Below are 17,421 nucleotides of genomic sequence, written 5' to 3'. Positions count from 1 at the left end.
TGATCAGCAGATTACTGCAGTTGTAGGTACCATGACAACGGGGCTCGTGCGTCTTAAGGAGAGTGCTGCCCTCTGATTGGCTGAAGGCTTAGAGCACAAAGTCCTTCATGCAGGTATCACAGAGCCGCTCGCTCACTCACTCACTCACTGACCGCGTCTTCACATGAAGAGGAGGCAGATGATGGATAACTGATCAATGTGCGAAGATTCAAACGGGTATGTGGTCAATTTTTAACTAAAAACTTTCACTTTATGCTCAGATGAGTCGATTCAAAGTGAGTTTAAACAGCCATTTATGTCAGAAAGTTTAGTTTAAGTCGTGTTTTTACTGTGAATCCATAACGTTAGCTTACATTGAGTCGGTGGTATCAACGTAAGTTTTGGCGGTTAACTATTTTTATTTACTGATGAAAGCTTATTTTGCCAAACGATGACATCTACTTCTTCTCTGTTTATGTAAAGTGTAATATAGCCTGGCTGATGTAATTTCATAAACGTTTTAAATTTAAATGTGTTTGCAGATTTTTTTTAGCTAGCTTGTGTATATTTTGCAGGCTGGCTTTAGCTGTAGCAAAAGTCTAAAGCATACCTAATAGGCTATATATTTTGTATAGACTGTATTTGGGGCAGGTAATCTTTATTATATGTACCTGGAGGTAGAGAGGGTTGAAGGCCAGGTACTGGGAATTAAGAAAGAACATGGGAAAACAAATGAACAGTGATAATTAAACCCAGTTGCATAATCCTCTTCAAACAAAATCAGTAGGCTAAGTATAATAAAACCTTGGCTGGGTGCTCTTTTATAGCCACAATCAAAACAAAACTGGTGTTACTGAACCAGAGGTTGTTGTTCCAGGGAAATGTGAAATGGCAGTTAGTTTTATTGCCCCGACCTCTGCATTATACTGTCTTTGTGTCTGTTGCCCCTGTGTCGATAGGTGTATCTATATGGTGATAACGTTAATGATTATTTTCACTGGTGCCTAAGATGTGCTTTCACTGGAAATGGTCTGTGAGGGTTAATGACTTACCACAGCGTAATTAGTCTGATGTTTTGTTATGACAAAGGAAAAATCCTGAGTCACACTACACACCTGACAGCACAAAAAACAGTATAATACTCAAAACATTGTGATAAATGTTCTGCAAAGTGTTTTCTTTTTCAGTCGCCTCCAGGCAACAGCAGCTCCTCTTCTTATTTGCATGCGATCAACCCAGATTGTGTCGGGTTAAAACACAATAAACTTTATCTCAGACTTTCCGCTGTTTCGCAGATTCATATCCTGACCTGCATACATCGGGACAGATGGGGGTATTTACATAATGGCACGGTGATAGGGGGCTCTAAAATTTTACAGGGATGAGATGACATGGCAAAGCATGAACAGTGAACAGGACTGCTTTTGTGCCTCTCTTGGCCTATCAAGCAGTCCTTCCCTCTCGGGTGGTGAAACTTATCCAAAAAGTAAATTTCTTTTCACTAGGATCAGACAGAGGTGCCTTTATACTAAACCTCTAACCCTGTTTCTACAATTTCTGTAGGAAAGTTAAAAGTATTTACTCTCTAAAATGTATTAAATTGATGTTAGACAACAACTACAATTTCTAGGAAGATGATTTTATCTAATGTCACAATGCCAGAATAGTGCCAATATTTTAGCATCCTCCAGAGACCAATCCCTAATCATGCCGATGACATTTACATTTTCTTTAATTTTCACCAGCTAAAACTAATACACTCCAAATGAATAGTCTAGACTGTTACAGTAAGACAACGTGGTCAAACTGGATATCATATAGCTTCCAGGAGATCATTGCTGCTGCCCTGCACTCCCTCTGAAACTGATCCGGTTGAGGAAGATTAGGAGTGGCATGTGTGCTGTAATCTGAGTCACATGCAGTAAGAGGACTAGTTCGATATCTGTCAGAAACACACTCCAAGCTATGATACCCTGTCATTGCCTCTCACCGGAAAGCCATTGTTCGTGTAAAACACACCACAGGGTTGTATGTTGATGAGATGATATTCAGAAAGGTCTGTGTGTTACAGGGAGCAATTTAGAAATCTAGAAAATATCCTGACAAATCATGCATGTCCATCTAAACACATGCAGCTTCTAAGGATCATTGAGGTCGTTTTAGCCAATTAACTAGAGAGTATGTGTACTTTAAATTATCATGAACCATTTGCCAAGCATACTGTAGGGTTAGGGTTAGGGGTTAGATGGATGGATTTTTAGATGGATTTCAAGGCAGCCACTAGTAAAAAGCTTTGTCAGTAATAATGAAAATGCACAAGCAAAGTGTTTAGAGTTTATTAAATCCATCATGGTAAACATTTAGCCACCTTTACTGTTTTCTCTTTCTCAAAAGGTACGTTACAGCGGTGCAGTTTTGAGCATAATTTGCTTTTAGGTCTGGGGGTTTGCAGCCCTTATTGTTCTGCCCAAATTGTTTTAAAAAATCTCATGAGTTTGAAAATCAACTGTAGCAAAACACAGTTCCCCTCAAAAGCTACAGTATCAGAAAATCAGACCTAGAAGAACAATAAAAAGTTTGGTGTAGGGGTTTGACCACAAACAATTCAAAGCATCAATAATAATTTTCTAAAACTGTCTTTGAGCAAAGACATTTTTTACTTGTAACTTCAAGGTGCAGCAAGCAAATCTGGAGAAAGATAGACCATTGTTGAGTCTTATCAACAGGTCGTGAAATACTGACTATTGAGTTGTCGGCTCTGACCGAGATAGTCGTTATTTGACAACCTGGGGATGATAATCATTTTTTATTTTTTTTTATTTTATCATAACAGTTTTGAATTCCCTTGGAATAGTTTTGAGTTTCTTGAGTATCTATAATGATCCTGTGCCAACCATTGGACCCATTTATGGTTCTTTAATGGCATGATTAAGTCTACTGTTCTGTACTCTTGTCCAAGTCATGCGGCGGTATTATAAATGTGTTACGAAAGACGGATTATTGTGCAACATGATATAACTATCAAAATATCCAACCACCGTGTAGGCCCTATTTACAGTAAAGGCTAATGACGTTAAAGTAACCCATGTCTAATTTTAATCCTGGGTTGACATAACTCAGGGTTATGTTTAGCCCTACATGTTTGACTGTTTTACATTTAACCCTGAGCTAATCGTAAACACAGGTCAGCCTGATCCAGAGCTGTCCAGTTCCAAGTGGTGCTGATTACAGTTCACACACACAATATTTTCCATCCTCCACTGGAAACAACTTGACTGGAAGCCAGATATTGTTACAGTCTGTGCACATTGTACTTCCATTTATCAATTAATTATATAATTAAAGATCAAGCGAAAGTCTAAATATCTTTATAGCTATTGTCAATTAATCAGATGTGGTTAAAGTTCTTAAAGTTCTCATTTTGGTTGATGCTTTTACACACAGTCCAGTCAGAAAAATGCTGAATGTCATCTTTATTCAAATTGTTTTGTTGATCAATAAGTGCATGTTGAGCCCTGTAGACAAAATTGTAATTGGTGAGTATTCACACGTTGCCTTTTTTTTAGTTGGACATCTGTTTATTTTTGTAATAGAAGTCTAAAAGAAATAAACAAGTTGGCTGATCTCCACAAGGCAAATCAACCTCCAGTTTTCTACCTAGAAGTGACTGCTGTTGTTACTGCAACATCACAGGGATTGAGTCTATAGGAAAGTATTTTAAAGACAATTCCCAATGCAGTCCTTTAGATTCTGTACTGTACAAGGAAAAAAGCAAACAAATGGCTTTAATAATGTGGTTAGAATATTCGAAACAACCAAACTAATCCATGAATGCTGTCTTTTATTTTTAAGAATAACTTTGCTCTGCCAAGCTTGTTAATGAACAATTTAAACTGTTATTCAAACGCAACATGTATTCTTCTTTCCACAGAGTGAAACACAACAATCTTTAACACTAACCTCGGATAAAGGAGCACGCCAATATGCCCAAAAGTGATACCTGGCCAGGTGGCATTGGATTGGAGGCGATGACCGGCATGGAGAGCGCTGGCAGCTGTGACAGCGTTGTCAGTGCCAATTCTGGCTATGTAAGTTCCTAAAAATCTTAGTAATTTTTCTTTAAACATCAAGACAAAACCATCTAGGTAACTGCTGGTTGAAACATAGGAGCTGAAGGATGGGTGTAAAAAGTGAAGCTAATTGTTCTAATGATGTCTAAGAGTTTATGTCACTTAATATCTTACTGTGAAAGTTTTGTCAAAATGAAAGCCCTACTTTTATGTATTACAGAGTGATGACAGTCTGGAGCACCTGTCTGCTGAAGAGAAAGCCTGTCTCATGTTTCTGGAGGAGACTATTGAGTCTTTGGACACTGAGGAGGACAGTGGGCTGTCCAATGACGAACCTGACCAACTGCCCTGCCCTGGCAACCTTGCTAACAAACTGGCTGACCTGTCAGCCTCCCTGAGCAAAAGCAAGCTCAACAGTGAGTTAATCTCTGTGCACAGATGCCTAATTAGTGAGTAGTCAATGAAAGACTTTAAAGAAAGTTGTTTTGTATCTCTGGTCACGAACATGTGCTTGTTTGTCTTTCAGGTCCAAAGAAACATGCCTCCAAGGAACCCATGATGGAAAATGTTGACACCAAACTTATGCAGAGCTACCTGGTTCCTACACCTTTTGTTGTGGCAAACGGTTCTCCTTGTTCTGTACCGAGTGCTAAGCCAGGGTTCCCTTCAGACAAAAACCTCAGCTCTCAGCCTCACTTCACTCCTTTGAACCAAGCACCAGGGCACAAACATGACCAGAAACCGGCTCCTCCCCAAGTACCTTTAGAGGTTAATGTTGTGATACCTCCTCCCATCAAACCCAGGGATTACTCAAATAGGTCACCTGAAGGTCCTGTACCCAGAGGACCTCTATCCTATGACGCACTTGTTCACCTGCGGAGGAGTGCCTCTTCAAAGAAAACGCCTCTATGTCCCAAAATTGATCATACTATAGACTCAGACAAGGACCTTCCTGTTGCAGTGAAAGGCCCAAACTTTGGCAAACCGCCAAGATCTGACAGATACAACTCAGAGGCTCCTCCATCTGTGGCCCCCAAACCCAAAAGGATTCCTGCCAACATATCTGTGAAAACACAAAACAAAGCACCCATAACCTCAGATTCTTCATACAGTGTCAATCATGCGAAAGATCCCAAGGTTGTTAGACTGGAAGCTTTGCAGAAGCTGGGCCTTCTGACAGACCAAGGGCCAGAAAATGATACAGTAGCCCCACTGGCTCCCCCTAAATCTCACTCCTCTTTGGATCCAACACCAAACAGATATAAAAGAGGTCCATCGAATGTTAATCCATCAAGAAGCCCATCATTTTGCTATTCTCAAGTGCCCTCAGAGCCCAAGAACAAGCCTCTGCAGAGCAGTGCCAGTTTCCATCACTACTCCAGACCTGACCAACACCCCGTGTCTGTATCACATCCCGCTCAATCCAACGGGTTGAAGCCAGCTGGTCTGGAGCGCTCTGCTACCCTGGACAGCCACATAAACGGTGGAAACTGTCCTGATCAGCGACACATCACAACCTCCAAGCCAGTGAAAACCACCACTGCAGCTCAACCTGCACCCAACAAATCCTCAAACTCAGTTGGATACACTGTGATGGTGGTGCCCGGGATGGGAGCTGATCGAAAGGAAGCGCTCAGAAAGCTTGGACTGCTCAAAGACTGAAACAGATGAACAGCAGAAGTCTGGCTGCGTGAATGCAGAGCTCGGAAAGAGTTCAAGTGTACCAACAGCTTAAAGAGAGTTAGAGCTTTAAGCGGGGACTTGGCACTCGGCACTTTGGCAAACACAAGCAGAGGAGGAAGAAGAAAACAGAAGAAGGGCTATTCCTGCACTTTTAATGTAGGTCGCAGTTACTTACTTACATGAGGGCAGTTTTTCTTCAACTATTGTTCTTCTGTTGGTTTCACGAGTATCTGAAAATGCACCTTACAAACCCCTGAGGCTCTATTGTATGGTAATTATATGAAATCTAATCAGTCTCTGTTTGCTCGAATAAATTACAGTCAGATATGACTTGATAGTACACGAGATCAGCCCAAGAGTTTCATATGAAATAAAGAAGCACTTAAAACATCAATATAATAAGTAAGAAGCCTCAGTGTGCACAAAACAAGCCGTATTCTGGTTTTCTACTTATCTTGTTCCTTCCTCATTATACTGTACAGAACACGCTGCTCCACTGTACTACTTAAAGGAAACATCGACCCAAATCAGCAGAGTTTTGACGTTGCTGATCATTTCATAATTCACAGATGTGCCTGTAAGTGGATTGTTGAGTACAGTCCTTGGAGCAATCAGTTTATGCAGCTCATAATTAATTATTGTAAAACAAAATTCTGAAAGTGTTTTGGGGTGATTTTTCAGTGTTTTCTAATCTTTAGTAGCTACCAGCAGTACATTAGGTAACACTTTATATTTTGGTTCTTGTAATATGCATTAGTTAATGGGTAATATGGCCATAATACATCCTTATAAAATGCTTATTAACATTAATGAGACTATTTGAGTGTTAGTAATAGCATAATAAACACGTTTATTGTTAGATGACATTTATATAGCATATATAAGCCTAGTTAAGGATTCATTAAGGCATTGTTCTTGTTTTAGATCCGGCAGTTGCAAGAAAACATAGCTAACTGTTAATAAATGTGTAATAAAGTATGCATCAATCTTAATTCAGTAACAAAAAAGAGCTTAGGAAAGGTATTTACAGTGACATTATTAAGTTAGTTGAAGGTACAGTAAGTAAGAATTTCAGTTAAAAACATTCAAAATTAACCAAAGTTATCAACACAATGTTAATAACAGTTCTGGTGTTATCCAAAAATTTGTAAGATATGTACTGAAGTTAGCATGCTAACCAGCTAGCCTCAAGAGGTCCCAGTCTAAAGCTCCCGTGCTATTGGTGTAAACACCAACACCCCTCCTGTTCTCCCAACTCCCAGTCCAGACTGCTAGCTCAACGGCTACCTGAGCTAACTAGCTGACAGAAGCTTTAGTTAGCAACAGTAAGCAGTGAACAGGTGGCCAGTTCTTACATATTGCACCGTTAAACTCAATAAACGCGTGTGTAATGATATTATAAACAATGATAAGAAACTCATACGTTTTTTATTAAAGGTGCAGTATGTAAGAATTGGCCATCTGTCGAATTCATACTCCAAACAACTCCAAACATGGCTGCTTACTACTGCTAACTGTAGCTGCTGTTCGCTTGTCAGCTCAGTTAACTGTGCAGCTAGCGGTCGTATTAGCAGACTCTGTGGGGACTAGGAGCTAGGAGCACCGGGGGGCTTCATGGTTTCTTCTGTCTTCATATTCTGTTTCTTAATTAGAATTTTTAAACATAAACTAAAATTCTTACATATTGCACCTTTAACGTTTTTAAGCATTCTATAGACTGTTTTTTATGTTTTTATGAGAGGTTATGATTGTTTATGACCTAACAATGTGTTTATGATGTTATAAGTCCGAGGACTTAAAAGGGCCTGATCACCTGTTAAGTAATTCTTACTACAAGGATCTCAATATAAAAAGTTAACGCACATGATTATTGAGATCTGATGTTTCGTTAGCTCACCGATTTGTTTCTACTATTTTATACAGTACATGTAGTTCAGGTGGTTTTGAAAATGTTTGACAAATGTCTATGTGACTGCCTTCATTGTCTAAAAACTGGAGATGTTCGTACAGAATGAAAAAACAATGATAATATGACTCTTCCCAGTATCTGTGAAAATAAAGACGTTCGCATCTGACATTATTGCTTTTTGTTATATTTTTCGTCAAACCTTTAAATACATTATTAGAACTTACATCAGCTTATTTTTCCGTAGTGAAGTATTAAACAGAGCTGCCATTTTTAAATTAAGACAGTTTCTAAAACAGTTACAACTCCACGTAAACTGTTTGACTTGAGCTCTTCATGGATTACATTTTCATGCTGAGCTGAAAGAAGTGAGGTACAGTCAAAGCTTCCTCCCTGTAGACCTGCTCCATCCAACACTCCACTCACAGAATAGACTATCAGTCATACTACTCATCTTACACGCCACTCGAGCAACGAGAAAGCCCGCTCAGCTGTTCTTCCATTATCCGATTATCTTGAGCCCCACCTCAACGTGAACTTAGCGGACCGGTCTTTCCCTTTCTCTCTGTTGTCTCAATATCCCTCGCATGTAAGACGTCTAATTCCCGCCACTGACTTATGAGAATGGCTCGGCTTTTGTTATGCAACAGTCTTGAAGCTATTGAATAAGTGTGTAAGAAACGATTACAGTTTCCCTCTATTGCGTTCTCTCTCAGCGAGGCGAAGGGGCTCGTCTAATGGGCCGGTATCTGTGTCTAGTATGACTGCGCGCGGGCGAAAAAAGGGTGTCAAATTTTGAAACTGACACGGCTCTCTGCCGGTCAAGTAATATTAAACAATGGGTGAAGAAATCAGGCCAGAGCCAAAGTTAGACATATGATACACAGGCAGAAGAGCGAGCTGCAGAAAGGATTGAGGTTATTATGGAGAAACAAATGCAGCAACATTTTGTGCTTCTGTTGGAGCTCCTATACTAGAGATATGGACCAAATCATAGGATTTATTATAATTCTATGCAATCAAACTACATTTTCATGAACCACAGATTCTCAGGGTTCTCCTATCTTTATTAGTTTTCTGTAAAGTCACACAAAAATCCACACTGCTGACCCCCGAGGTCAGAGGTAACATGAGATACCTGTCACTGCTGACTTGACAACAGCTCCCCTGACCCGCATGTGAGGCATCAATTTTGTATAACACGACAAACTGGTCCGACATGTTGGTGACTGAGATCCTATTCCTTATTACTGTTCATAAAACTCCACATAAGCCAAGTTTAAATGGATGTTTTAAAGTAGATGACAGTAGCCATGAAGTGTATTTATTATTTTAATTTGATCCATTCAGCAGCAACAGAAAGTTTTAAATGTTAGAACAGGAACAGGTTAAACTTCAGGTGTACAAGCAGCAGCATGAAAACACATGAGAGGTTAGATATTAGAGAAGCTGGAGTCTCACAGTGCACAAGTTTTTAAGTACAGTGCAAGAATTCAAGGGTAGTATCATACTGTAGGTAGCATTATCTTTTCAGAGCAAGCGTTCAAGTTACAACTACACATTTCTGGTCAGCAGTGGTTATCAAAAAATCGTTTTTCATCGTTTACTTTATACTGCATGTGATGGATCACAGTGTATACATTCCTCAAGTTACAGACAAACCGTATGTAGGTGATTCACAGTCTTTTCAAATCCCCTCACTATGGTTGTTGGATTTGCTCTTTCTGCGCTTCACCTTACCGTTGGACACAGGGACGTCCAACGACTCCAGGCGGAAGGGACGAGAGCTGACAGGCGGGTTCATGGCGGAAGCGCTCACTGTGAGGTGAGCTGGCCCGTTCACCAGGGGAGGAGAGTGGACAGCTGCAGGAGGAGAGCTCTGTTAGGTGGGTCAAAGCAGGTGTGACATTGTGACGGCTGCAGGAAGTCGACTCAGCCGTAGCCGTCAGAATTTTTACTTTTAATTAGGGCCCGAGCACGAATCTGGTGCGAGGACCTATTGTATCTGTAAGGATTATTTATTCTTCTTCTATTTCCTTCCATTCGACTGCATATTTGGAGCCTTTAACATACCCCAAAACTCACCAAACTTGGAACTTGGTGTGCTGCTATCTGAATTCAAAATTATTGGGGGTGAGTGTTGCCAGGGGGCTCCATAGCGCCACCTAACGTCGTTTTTCCCCGCAACATTTTTCTCGGATTATCATGAAAATCGCAGGAGTCGTGGGTCTCAAGGATTTAGCCAGGAATTATTTTTGTCAGAATTTTAGCCGCAACAGGAAGTCGGCCATCTTGAATGGCGTGCAGCGATTTTCATACCTTCAACAGCCTGTGTTACACCTGATGGGCGTGGCGGTGCGGTCAATTGTGATCCTTCGCCATCACGCAGGAAGTCCTTATAACTTCAACATACAATTGCCCATCTGCATCAAACTGCTCACACATGTAGAGGGGCTCACCCTGAATATGTCATTGCATCAGTACTGTGTCATATCTATAGCGCCACCCACTGGAAGTCACTGAAGATGTCACTGTTGTGTTTTGTCTGACAAGTATCCCATTTAGGTAGGAAATTTCGACAGGCAACAGGCAAGCACACATCTGGGCGCGCAGCCTCCAACGGCGCCACAGCCCAAATACGTGGGGGGCGAGGGCCCGTTCATCACTGCCTGCAGTTTTGATTTTTATTATTTTTTATTAATTTTTATTTGTAAATATTAGCATTTTAGCTCAATAGCTTCCAGGTCATGTCATCAATTGACTCAAAATCATGTTGGGATCATGTAACTACACTGGCTGCATGAGATACGCCTCTTGTGTTTACATCTTACATCTCTAAATATTTTTTATTATTTTTTATATGTAAATATTAGCATGTTAGCTCAATAGCTCCCAGGTCATGTGATGAATTGACTCAAAATCAGTGTGGGATCATGTAACTACACTGGCTGCATGAGATACACCTCTTGTTTTTACGTTTTACATCTCAATATTTTTTATTATTTTTTATTAATTTTTATATGTAAATATTAGCATTTTAGCTCAATAGCTTCCAGGTCATGTCATCAATTGACTCAAAATCATGTTGGGATCATGTAACTACACTGGCTGCATGAGTCATGGGTCACCAGATTTGGCCCGTAGCTCGTTACACATGAGTACGTTAATTCAATACTACAACTGCCCTCATGTGCAGCACGATAGCTCAGTAGCGCCCCCTAACGCCCCCTTATGGCTTTTCCCATTAATTTTTTTTTCATTTCTACGCCTCGTACTTTATTTCACAAGTCCTACAGATTTAATGCCACAGACTTCACACTCACTAAATATCATCTTCAGACCTTGATGATGACACCTTGTCAAAAGCTTTTGCCTCCGATATACTTATGTATCATGACCAGACGCACAAAATACCCCTCGGTACCGAAACCCTCAGTCCAACAGGAAGTCGGCCACTTTGGTTCACAGCGGCCATTTTGTCAAACTTGAAGCCCCGCCTCCTACATGCACATACACTAATGAATTTCGGCACGCATAAGTATCGTGACCAAATGCACAAAAAAGCCTCTTGGACCCATTACCTCAGTCCAACGGGAAGTTTGCCATTTTGGTTCAAAGTTGAGATGTTGCCGCCATTTCCACCAATTTCCATGGCTCGTACTTTATTTAACTTGCCCTACAGATTTAACGCCACAGACTTCACCGTCACTAAGACTCATCCTCATACCTTGATGATAAAAAGTTGTAAAAAGCTTACAACATGACATATAATTGATGGGTGAGCTCTAGGGCCACATAGTGGACAAACTTGCCCTCTGCGTCTGCCCTCCGACGGCGCCACGGCCTGACATACGTGGGGGGGCGAGGGCCCGTTCATCGCTGCTTGCAGCTTTAATTTAAATTGCATTTGTACCATTTTTTTTTCTTTATATGAACTCAGTTTGATTATTCGCTCTTTCACCAAAGACACCTCAGAATATAAAGTAATGACATCCTTGCCATCAGTTTGTAAGGCTATGTAACTGTTAATGTAAACATTTTTATGGTAAACAAGGTAGTTGTATACAAGGAGTTATTTAAAAAAGCACTCTTTCAAAGATTGGTGGTCTCTAATGTGTTGGATTGCTGAGTCACTGGTCAGTGGAGACGTGTGCAGGTCTTACTGTGTCCCTTGGTGGCTTCACGTCCCAGCAGCTGGCTCGCCCTCTTCGATTTGAAGTAGCTGTTGGCGATGTTCTCGCTGTCACTGCGGTCCAGCATTTCCTTGTACCTGTCCTCCTCCACCTGCTAAAAACACAGAGGAGTGAGGCTGTGTGACGGTGTTTCAGTGTTTGTGAGAAAAGATGATGCATGGATGATTCATAAAACCCACCATGGATGGTTCACCAGCATCAGCGGTGGACCCTCTGCGAGCTGAAAGCTTCGGAGCCACTGCTGTGAGAGAGAAACACGGGGAGATAATATTTAAAGACAAGCTACATCACTGCTATAAACTGCTTTGATTGTAACTCTATTTTCTATTTGACCTGAAGGCAGTGTCGTTTTCTGCACCATCACATCGGGCAGCCTCCAGGTGGCGCCGTCTTCGTCCCACACTGCTTCTTTCTTCAGGCGGTCCAGGTTGCTGTAGTTGCAGTCCCGGCGCACCAGGGGCACCATGCGCTCCAGCAGGCTGTGCAGCAACTGACCCTCCCTCTCCAGACGCCGGATGGTTGCCAGGTAGTCATTCCTCTCCACCTCGAACTCTGCCTGCAGGTCACGGATCTCCAGTCTGGCTGCTTTCAGCTGTCACAACAGGTGGATGAGGTTTAACGGTTGGATGGCAGAGGGAATACTTCAGTGCTGAAAGCTTAGACAGCCTGCAATTTTGATTTCACAGTATCCAGCAGCAATTTCTGTTGTATCTTATACTGCACACCCTGAACCCCGTTGTTGAATATGCATCATAACACAACACTCTGACCTACCTTTCCCTGGACCTTGACCAGTACTTGGTTTTTGGCATGGACCTCTTCCTGGATGGAGTTGTAGACGTTCAACAGCACATTTTCGCTGTCCTCACCGTTCTCTGACAGAGCGCGGATAAGATGGACTTTTCTCTGGTCGGCGAGGTTCTTCCTCTGCCGGTGTCTCTGCTGTAACTCTTTGTTCCTGGCCTGCTCTCCTCCCACCACCTCCTGCTCCAGCTGCTGCAGTCTGCAGACAAAAGGCACTTGAGCTGCCTACTGAAAACTAACGTTGTCATGGTTATATCATCAGATTAGCGATACTATGGGATGATGTCAGCAATAACACTACTATTACTGGGTTTTTGAGGCTGAAACTGATATAAATATCTTAAAATCTAGTAGAAATGTATCAGCCTTAGTTATTAAGTTATTAAAATTCTTACATATTGCACCTTTAAACTGTTTTACATACTCCCGAACAACTAAAGTAGTAGGGGACTTCTGAAAAAGACAACCCAAAAAAACTTAAAATTGCTCCTAATTCAAGTCTCCAGAAGCCCAAAGATCCCAAATAGATTTTAAAAGACAGTATTTAAACTTCAGATGTGGTCCAGCTTGTGAACCCGATTCAGAAGGAGTGCGCAGTTTTATCTTAGCAGCTCCAGTGAAGATTTCAGCCTTAAAAGGATGTAAATTATGTCTTTTCCAAATCAGTTCAGGATCTCAGGGTTTCCAGGGACTTGGGACTTCCCACACACCTTTCCAAGACATGTTGCTGGTCCAGAGACTCTGCAGAGTTGATATCAGGTGAGTCTATGAGCCCGCCTCCGTCTGGATCTTTTTGGACACTGGCTGCTGCACAAGGTACTGCAGGCTGGTTCACCAACATGAGGAGATAAAACCCAATAATAATCCTTCATTCCAGCAAATATAACATGTTCTGTGGTTGGTGGTGGCAGATGTGAGTGAACAGTACCTCAGTCGGGGAGGTGTCTCCACTGTGGCACATGGGATCAGTGTTGTGGTGGAGCTCTTCCTCAGCGACCTGTGTCATACAGCTGGAGCTCACTGGTGCTAAGAAGCAAGACAAGCAGTGTCAGTGTACAGAGGTTGCACAGGTTTTTGACAGAATGAGGAGCTCCAGATTCACCTTATATTCCACTTACATGGCTCTTTGTTTTGTGCAGATGATTTTCTGTTGCCATTCTTTAGGACAGAGCTCCCCCTGCTGGATCGAGCCTTCTCCAGATTAGACAGCTTGGATTCGTAGGAGAAACGTAGGGCAGCAATGTCCTCCTGCAGCTTCGCTTTGGACTCCTGCTCTGCATTGTACTCAGCCTGCAACTTGGCCAGCCTCTCTTCGTACTCCTGTGGAGGCAGCAGAATACAGACACATAAATCACCTGGTTCTTATACAATGCATGTAGAGATGTGAGGTGATATATTGGTATGGGAAGGGCCTGTAGTTGCCTCTTTAATCTTCTCCTTCTCTGCTTCTGTGGTGCTGGACTGTGGCCTTGAAGGAGCGGCAGGGGGAGCTTCAAACGACTGACCAGCCAGCAGAGCTGCAGCACAAACAAAACAACAAAAAAGGTGTTTCTTTCAAGCAAGACTGGTAATGAAAATCAATCAACAAAGAAGCAAATAACACATTTCTAAACTTACAGGCTATGTCAGCAGATCCGAGCTGGCCTGAGATGAGGGCCCGCAAGTTCTTGATCTCCTCCTGATACTCTCGGAGCAGAGCATCCTTGGGGTCCTCATTGATGCGAGGCCTATTGTGGATGCTCTTGGCCCGGTTGGCGTAGCGCAGAGTGCTCAGGGTTTCCTCATAGTTGTTGTCAGCAGGGGAGAGACAAGCGATCATCAAGGTGCGCGTGTTTCCTCCCAGAGAGTCCTGCAGCAGTCTGGTGAGCTTGGAGTCCCTGTAGGGGATGTATTTGGAGCGTCCGTCCACCAGAGCGGAGATGACGTTCCCCAGGGCCGACAGGGAGAGGTTGATCTTGGTGGCCTCACGGAGTCGCTCACCGGTAGCGCCGGTTTTGGACTGACGCTCACTTCCTGCCAGGTCGACAAGGTTGAGTTTACCTGCTCGTAGGTGATCCTGACCAGCTGCATCTGAGAATGTGAGGTGACAAACGCAAAGGAAGAGAAAATATTACTGGAAAGTTTTTATTAGTATGTTTCATTAAACCGTAATCCTCAACCATTTAGAAACAGGTGTTACTTTTCTGTATCTGTTGCTGTTTTTGACATTTAATATGGCTCTGCTGAATTGTGATTAATATTTTAAGTCACAAATTAACCAAGAGAAGGTGGTTTGCTTTTGTTTTTATTTAGCATTTTTGTCTGTTTATTTTTGTAATTTTGAATTGATTGTTTACCTGAATATTAAAGCCGTGATATTCTGTTATGTTATAGTACTGACAGAGGTCACTTGTTTCCTGCAAATCATACAGAAAAAAAAAATGTTCACAAAAAAAGTATGTTCCATCAAAGGTCCCTTGTGTAGGATTTCGGGGGTTACTGGCAAAAATGTAATATAAAAATCATAATTATGTTTAAATCAGTTTGAACTCAACTGAAACTAAGAATCATTTTGTTTTTGTTACCTTAGAAAGAGTCTTTTATATCTACGGAGGGAGCAGCTCCTCCATGTTCCACAGTCATGTTTCTACAGTAGCCCAGAACGGACAAACTGAACACTTTCTCTAAAGAGGGTCTTCAGTGTTTGGTTGCGTTTTTTGGGCTACTGTAGGGGAGGGTGAGGCGAGGGGTATTCAGTTGGTTGCAATTTGCACTGCTAAATTAAATTGACCTTAAAGCAAACAAATCATCCCTGAAATACCAACATTGTTAAAAAGCACCTTGGATTTCTCTTTGGTAGGATTTAAAAGGTCCTATGTAAGAAGATCGACAGTCTCACTATACCTAGACAATTCAAGACGATGATCACACACTTGAGTATTAAACTCCTCAATGATTTTCAAGGCTTAAATACGTGTTTGAGTCACACTTTAAGATGTAAAAGGATCAGATCACAAGCTCCTACAAGCACCCGTTTATCAAACGGATTACAGATCTGTTTCAACCTGTTACAGCAGCTATTATGTCATCTGTGTGTTTGTTCACCTGTGCTGCAGATCTCCAAATGGATGGTGAAGATGGAGTGTGAGCGGGAGGAGTCTTTGTTCATCAGTGTGTAGCCCACCGCCCGGTTCCTCCAGCCTTGCTCTATGATCTTCTCGCACTCCCCGACGCTGTGCACAGTGTGCATGGAGAGGTCCCGCACGTACACCCCTCGCTCCGGATGCTCTTTCAGCTAAACATTCATCAGCCGCACAAAGAAAATGCAGTCATCATCCAAACCTGTCTGCTTGTTCAAACACCTTGACCTTCAAGGAGTCATGTAACTACAGTGCTTTAAAGTCACCATGGCAACTTGAAGCATAAGCACTGTGTTCACTGACACTGAGAAACAGGTTTCCCGATGTGTTTATTGAAACAACAACTCACCTCCAATCTCTGTTTGGTGTCACTGCCCAAAAGGTCTCGGATTTCTTCATTGTAAATCTCCAAGTAGGAGGCCCTCACCAGGAATTTTGTATTTTCTGCACACTAGCTTGCACACAAAAACACACCCCACTTGTAAAAATGATTCTGAGCTTAAACAAGCCCAGACAGAGACCAGAACCAGCAGACTGAAGTGAAGCAAGTTTGAATATCACTGAGTTACGCACACTTGTGGTTATGGATGTGTTGCACAATTAAAAAGCAGCTCTTGAACGTACCTGAATGCTCTCAAAGATGTGCTCAAAGGCTCGTGGGATGACTCCCCTCTGGGCTGCAGGCTCGGACACTCCCTGCATGGTGAAAGACTTCCCACTTCCAGTTTGTCCATATGCAAAAATTGTGCCGTTGTATCCCTCAGTGACACCCTGCAGAAAATCAAAAATGTGGCATAAATCACCTTTTGCATCAAAGCTTATTTAAATGATCAACATCCTGCTGACCTTCTGAGTGATTGACAGCAGACTGTTAAGTAAATAATGAGGCCTACAGTCATTAGCAATAAGATATAGCCGGCTGCTGGCCTGAGGGTGTCCAGTGACCAGCGCGCTGCTTTTGTAATGCACAGATCTCCAACCCAAACACAGAATCAAAAGTTGTTGAAGGAGCTTACCTCCACCAGCGGATAGGCAATCTCATTGTACATCTGCTCGGTGGTTTGATCGATGAAGTAGGTCCCATCAAAGGTGAACTGTTTGGGTGGTTCATCCGCCGCTCCGGGCTTCTCTATGAAGCACTGGCAGCGGTGCAGGTCCATGTTCAGCACCATCTTAGAGCAGAGAGCCTTCTCCCTGTCATTCAGAGGCCTGCACCTGACCACCACCTTCACAGCCTCAGACCCCATGACTCAGGTTTCACTCCACAGAAGCCGGATGACACCCAAAAGTAAATAAAAATGCCCAATTTTGATTTATGAATCCATGTCTACAGAGCAGAGCAGCAGCAGGATCCTCTCATTAGCTAGATGTTGAGCTCTGCAGGCTGGCTAACAAACAGCTCACATCCTGGTTGAAGTCCACTGAGAGAAGATGTCATACAAGAAGAAAGAAAAAATACTCAAAGTCTTCAAGAGTCAAGTTCAGGAGGCAGACATACTCCCAGACACGGTGGTGATTGTCCTCGTCAGGTATCCTTACAGGTCCTCTGTCATTCAGCTGCTCCTGCTACGGCATTTGGAAGTTGCTTAGCAACCGTAAACAACTGCTGAGGGAGGAAAGGCCCCACACCGGCGGCCATTTTGATGAGGAGGGAGTGAGGTCAAAGT

At 42.4% G+C, this 17,421-nt stretch overlaps 2 protein-coding genes across 3 annotated transcripts; one reads left to right on the top strand and one right to left on the bottom strand.

The window, feature by feature from the left end:
• Nucleotides 1-112: 112 nt before the first annotated feature.
• Nucleotides 113-7,807, top strand: LOC311254608 (specifically androgen-regulated gene protein). The gene is made up of 4 exons (XM_084348479.1): nucleotides 113-216; nucleotides 3,911-4,067; nucleotides 4,270-4,465; nucleotides 4,576-7,807. The coding sequence occupies exons 2-4, from the start codon at nucleotides 3,963-3,965 to the stop codon at nucleotides 5,709-5,711; spliced, it is 1,437 nt and encodes a 478-aa protein (XP_084204605.1). The 5' UTR covers nucleotides 113-216; nucleotides 3,911-3,962; the 3' UTR covers nucleotides 5,712-7,807.
• A 1,150-nt stretch (nucleotides 7,808-8,957) lies between these two features.
• On the bottom strand, nucleotides 8,958-17,332 carry kif17 (kinesin family member 17). 2 transcript variants are annotated; one of them, XM_084349578.1, is made up of 14 exons: nucleotides 16,771-17,332; nucleotides 16,379-16,525; nucleotides 16,104-16,205; nucleotides 15,720-15,909; nucleotides 14,253-14,705; nucleotides 14,058-14,152; nucleotides 13,754-13,955; nucleotides 13,564-13,661; nucleotides 13,346-13,461; nucleotides 12,606-12,834; nucleotides 12,165-12,423; nucleotides 12,011-12,072; nucleotides 11,802-11,925; nucleotides 8,958-9,501 (listed from the first exon to the last, which is right to left on the bottom strand). In XM_084349578.1, the coding sequence occupies exons 1-14, from the start codon at nucleotides 16,999-17,001 to the stop codon at nucleotides 9,326-9,328; spliced, it is 2,484 nt and encodes an 827-aa protein (XP_084205704.1). In that variant the 5' UTR covers nucleotides 17,002-17,332; the 3' UTR covers nucleotides 8,958-9,325. The 2 variants fall into 2 exon arrangements, with proteins under 2 accessions (XP_084205704.1, XP_084205705.1); XM_084349579.1 differs by having other exon boundaries at nucleotides 11,802-11,922.
• Between the last annotated feature and the right edge of the window lie 89 nt (nucleotides 17,333-17,421).

The sequence above is a fragment of the Pagrus pagrus genome (genome assembly GCF_965226575.1).
Source record: "Pagrus pagrus genome assembly, chromosome: 3".
NCBI lineage: Eukaryota > Metazoa > Chordata > Actinopteri > Spariformes > Sparidae > Pagrus > Pagrus pagrus.
Note: the sequence above shows the minus strand (reverse complement) of the source record. Positions and strands in the feature narration are given on the sequence as shown.

Coding starts and splice junctions, on each gene's coding strand:
- LOC311254608 (XM_084348479.1), top strand. CDS start 3,963: ATGCCCAAAAGTGATACCTGGCCAGGTGGCATTGGATTGGAGGCGATG. Junction 4,068..4,269: donor TCAGTGCCAATTCTGGCTAT/GTAAGTTCCTAA, acceptor TATGTATTACAG/AGTGATGACAGTCTGGAGCA. Junction 4,466..4,575: donor GAGCAAAAGCAAGCTCAACA/GTGAGTTAATCT, acceptor TTTGTCTTTCAG/GTCCAAAGAAACATGCCTCC.
- kif17 (XM_084349578.1), bottom strand. CDS start 17,001: ATGGGGTCTGAGGCTGTGAAGGTGGTGGTCAGGTGCAGGCCTCTGAAT. Junction 12,424..12,605: donor TGGTCAAGGTCCAGGGAAAG/GTAGGTCAGAGT, acceptor CTGTTGTGACAG/CTGAAAGCAGCCAGACTGGA. Junction 12,073..12,164: donor GAAAACGACACTGCCTTCAG/GTCAAATAGAAA, acceptor TCTCTCTCACAG/CAGTGGCTCCGAAGCTTTCA.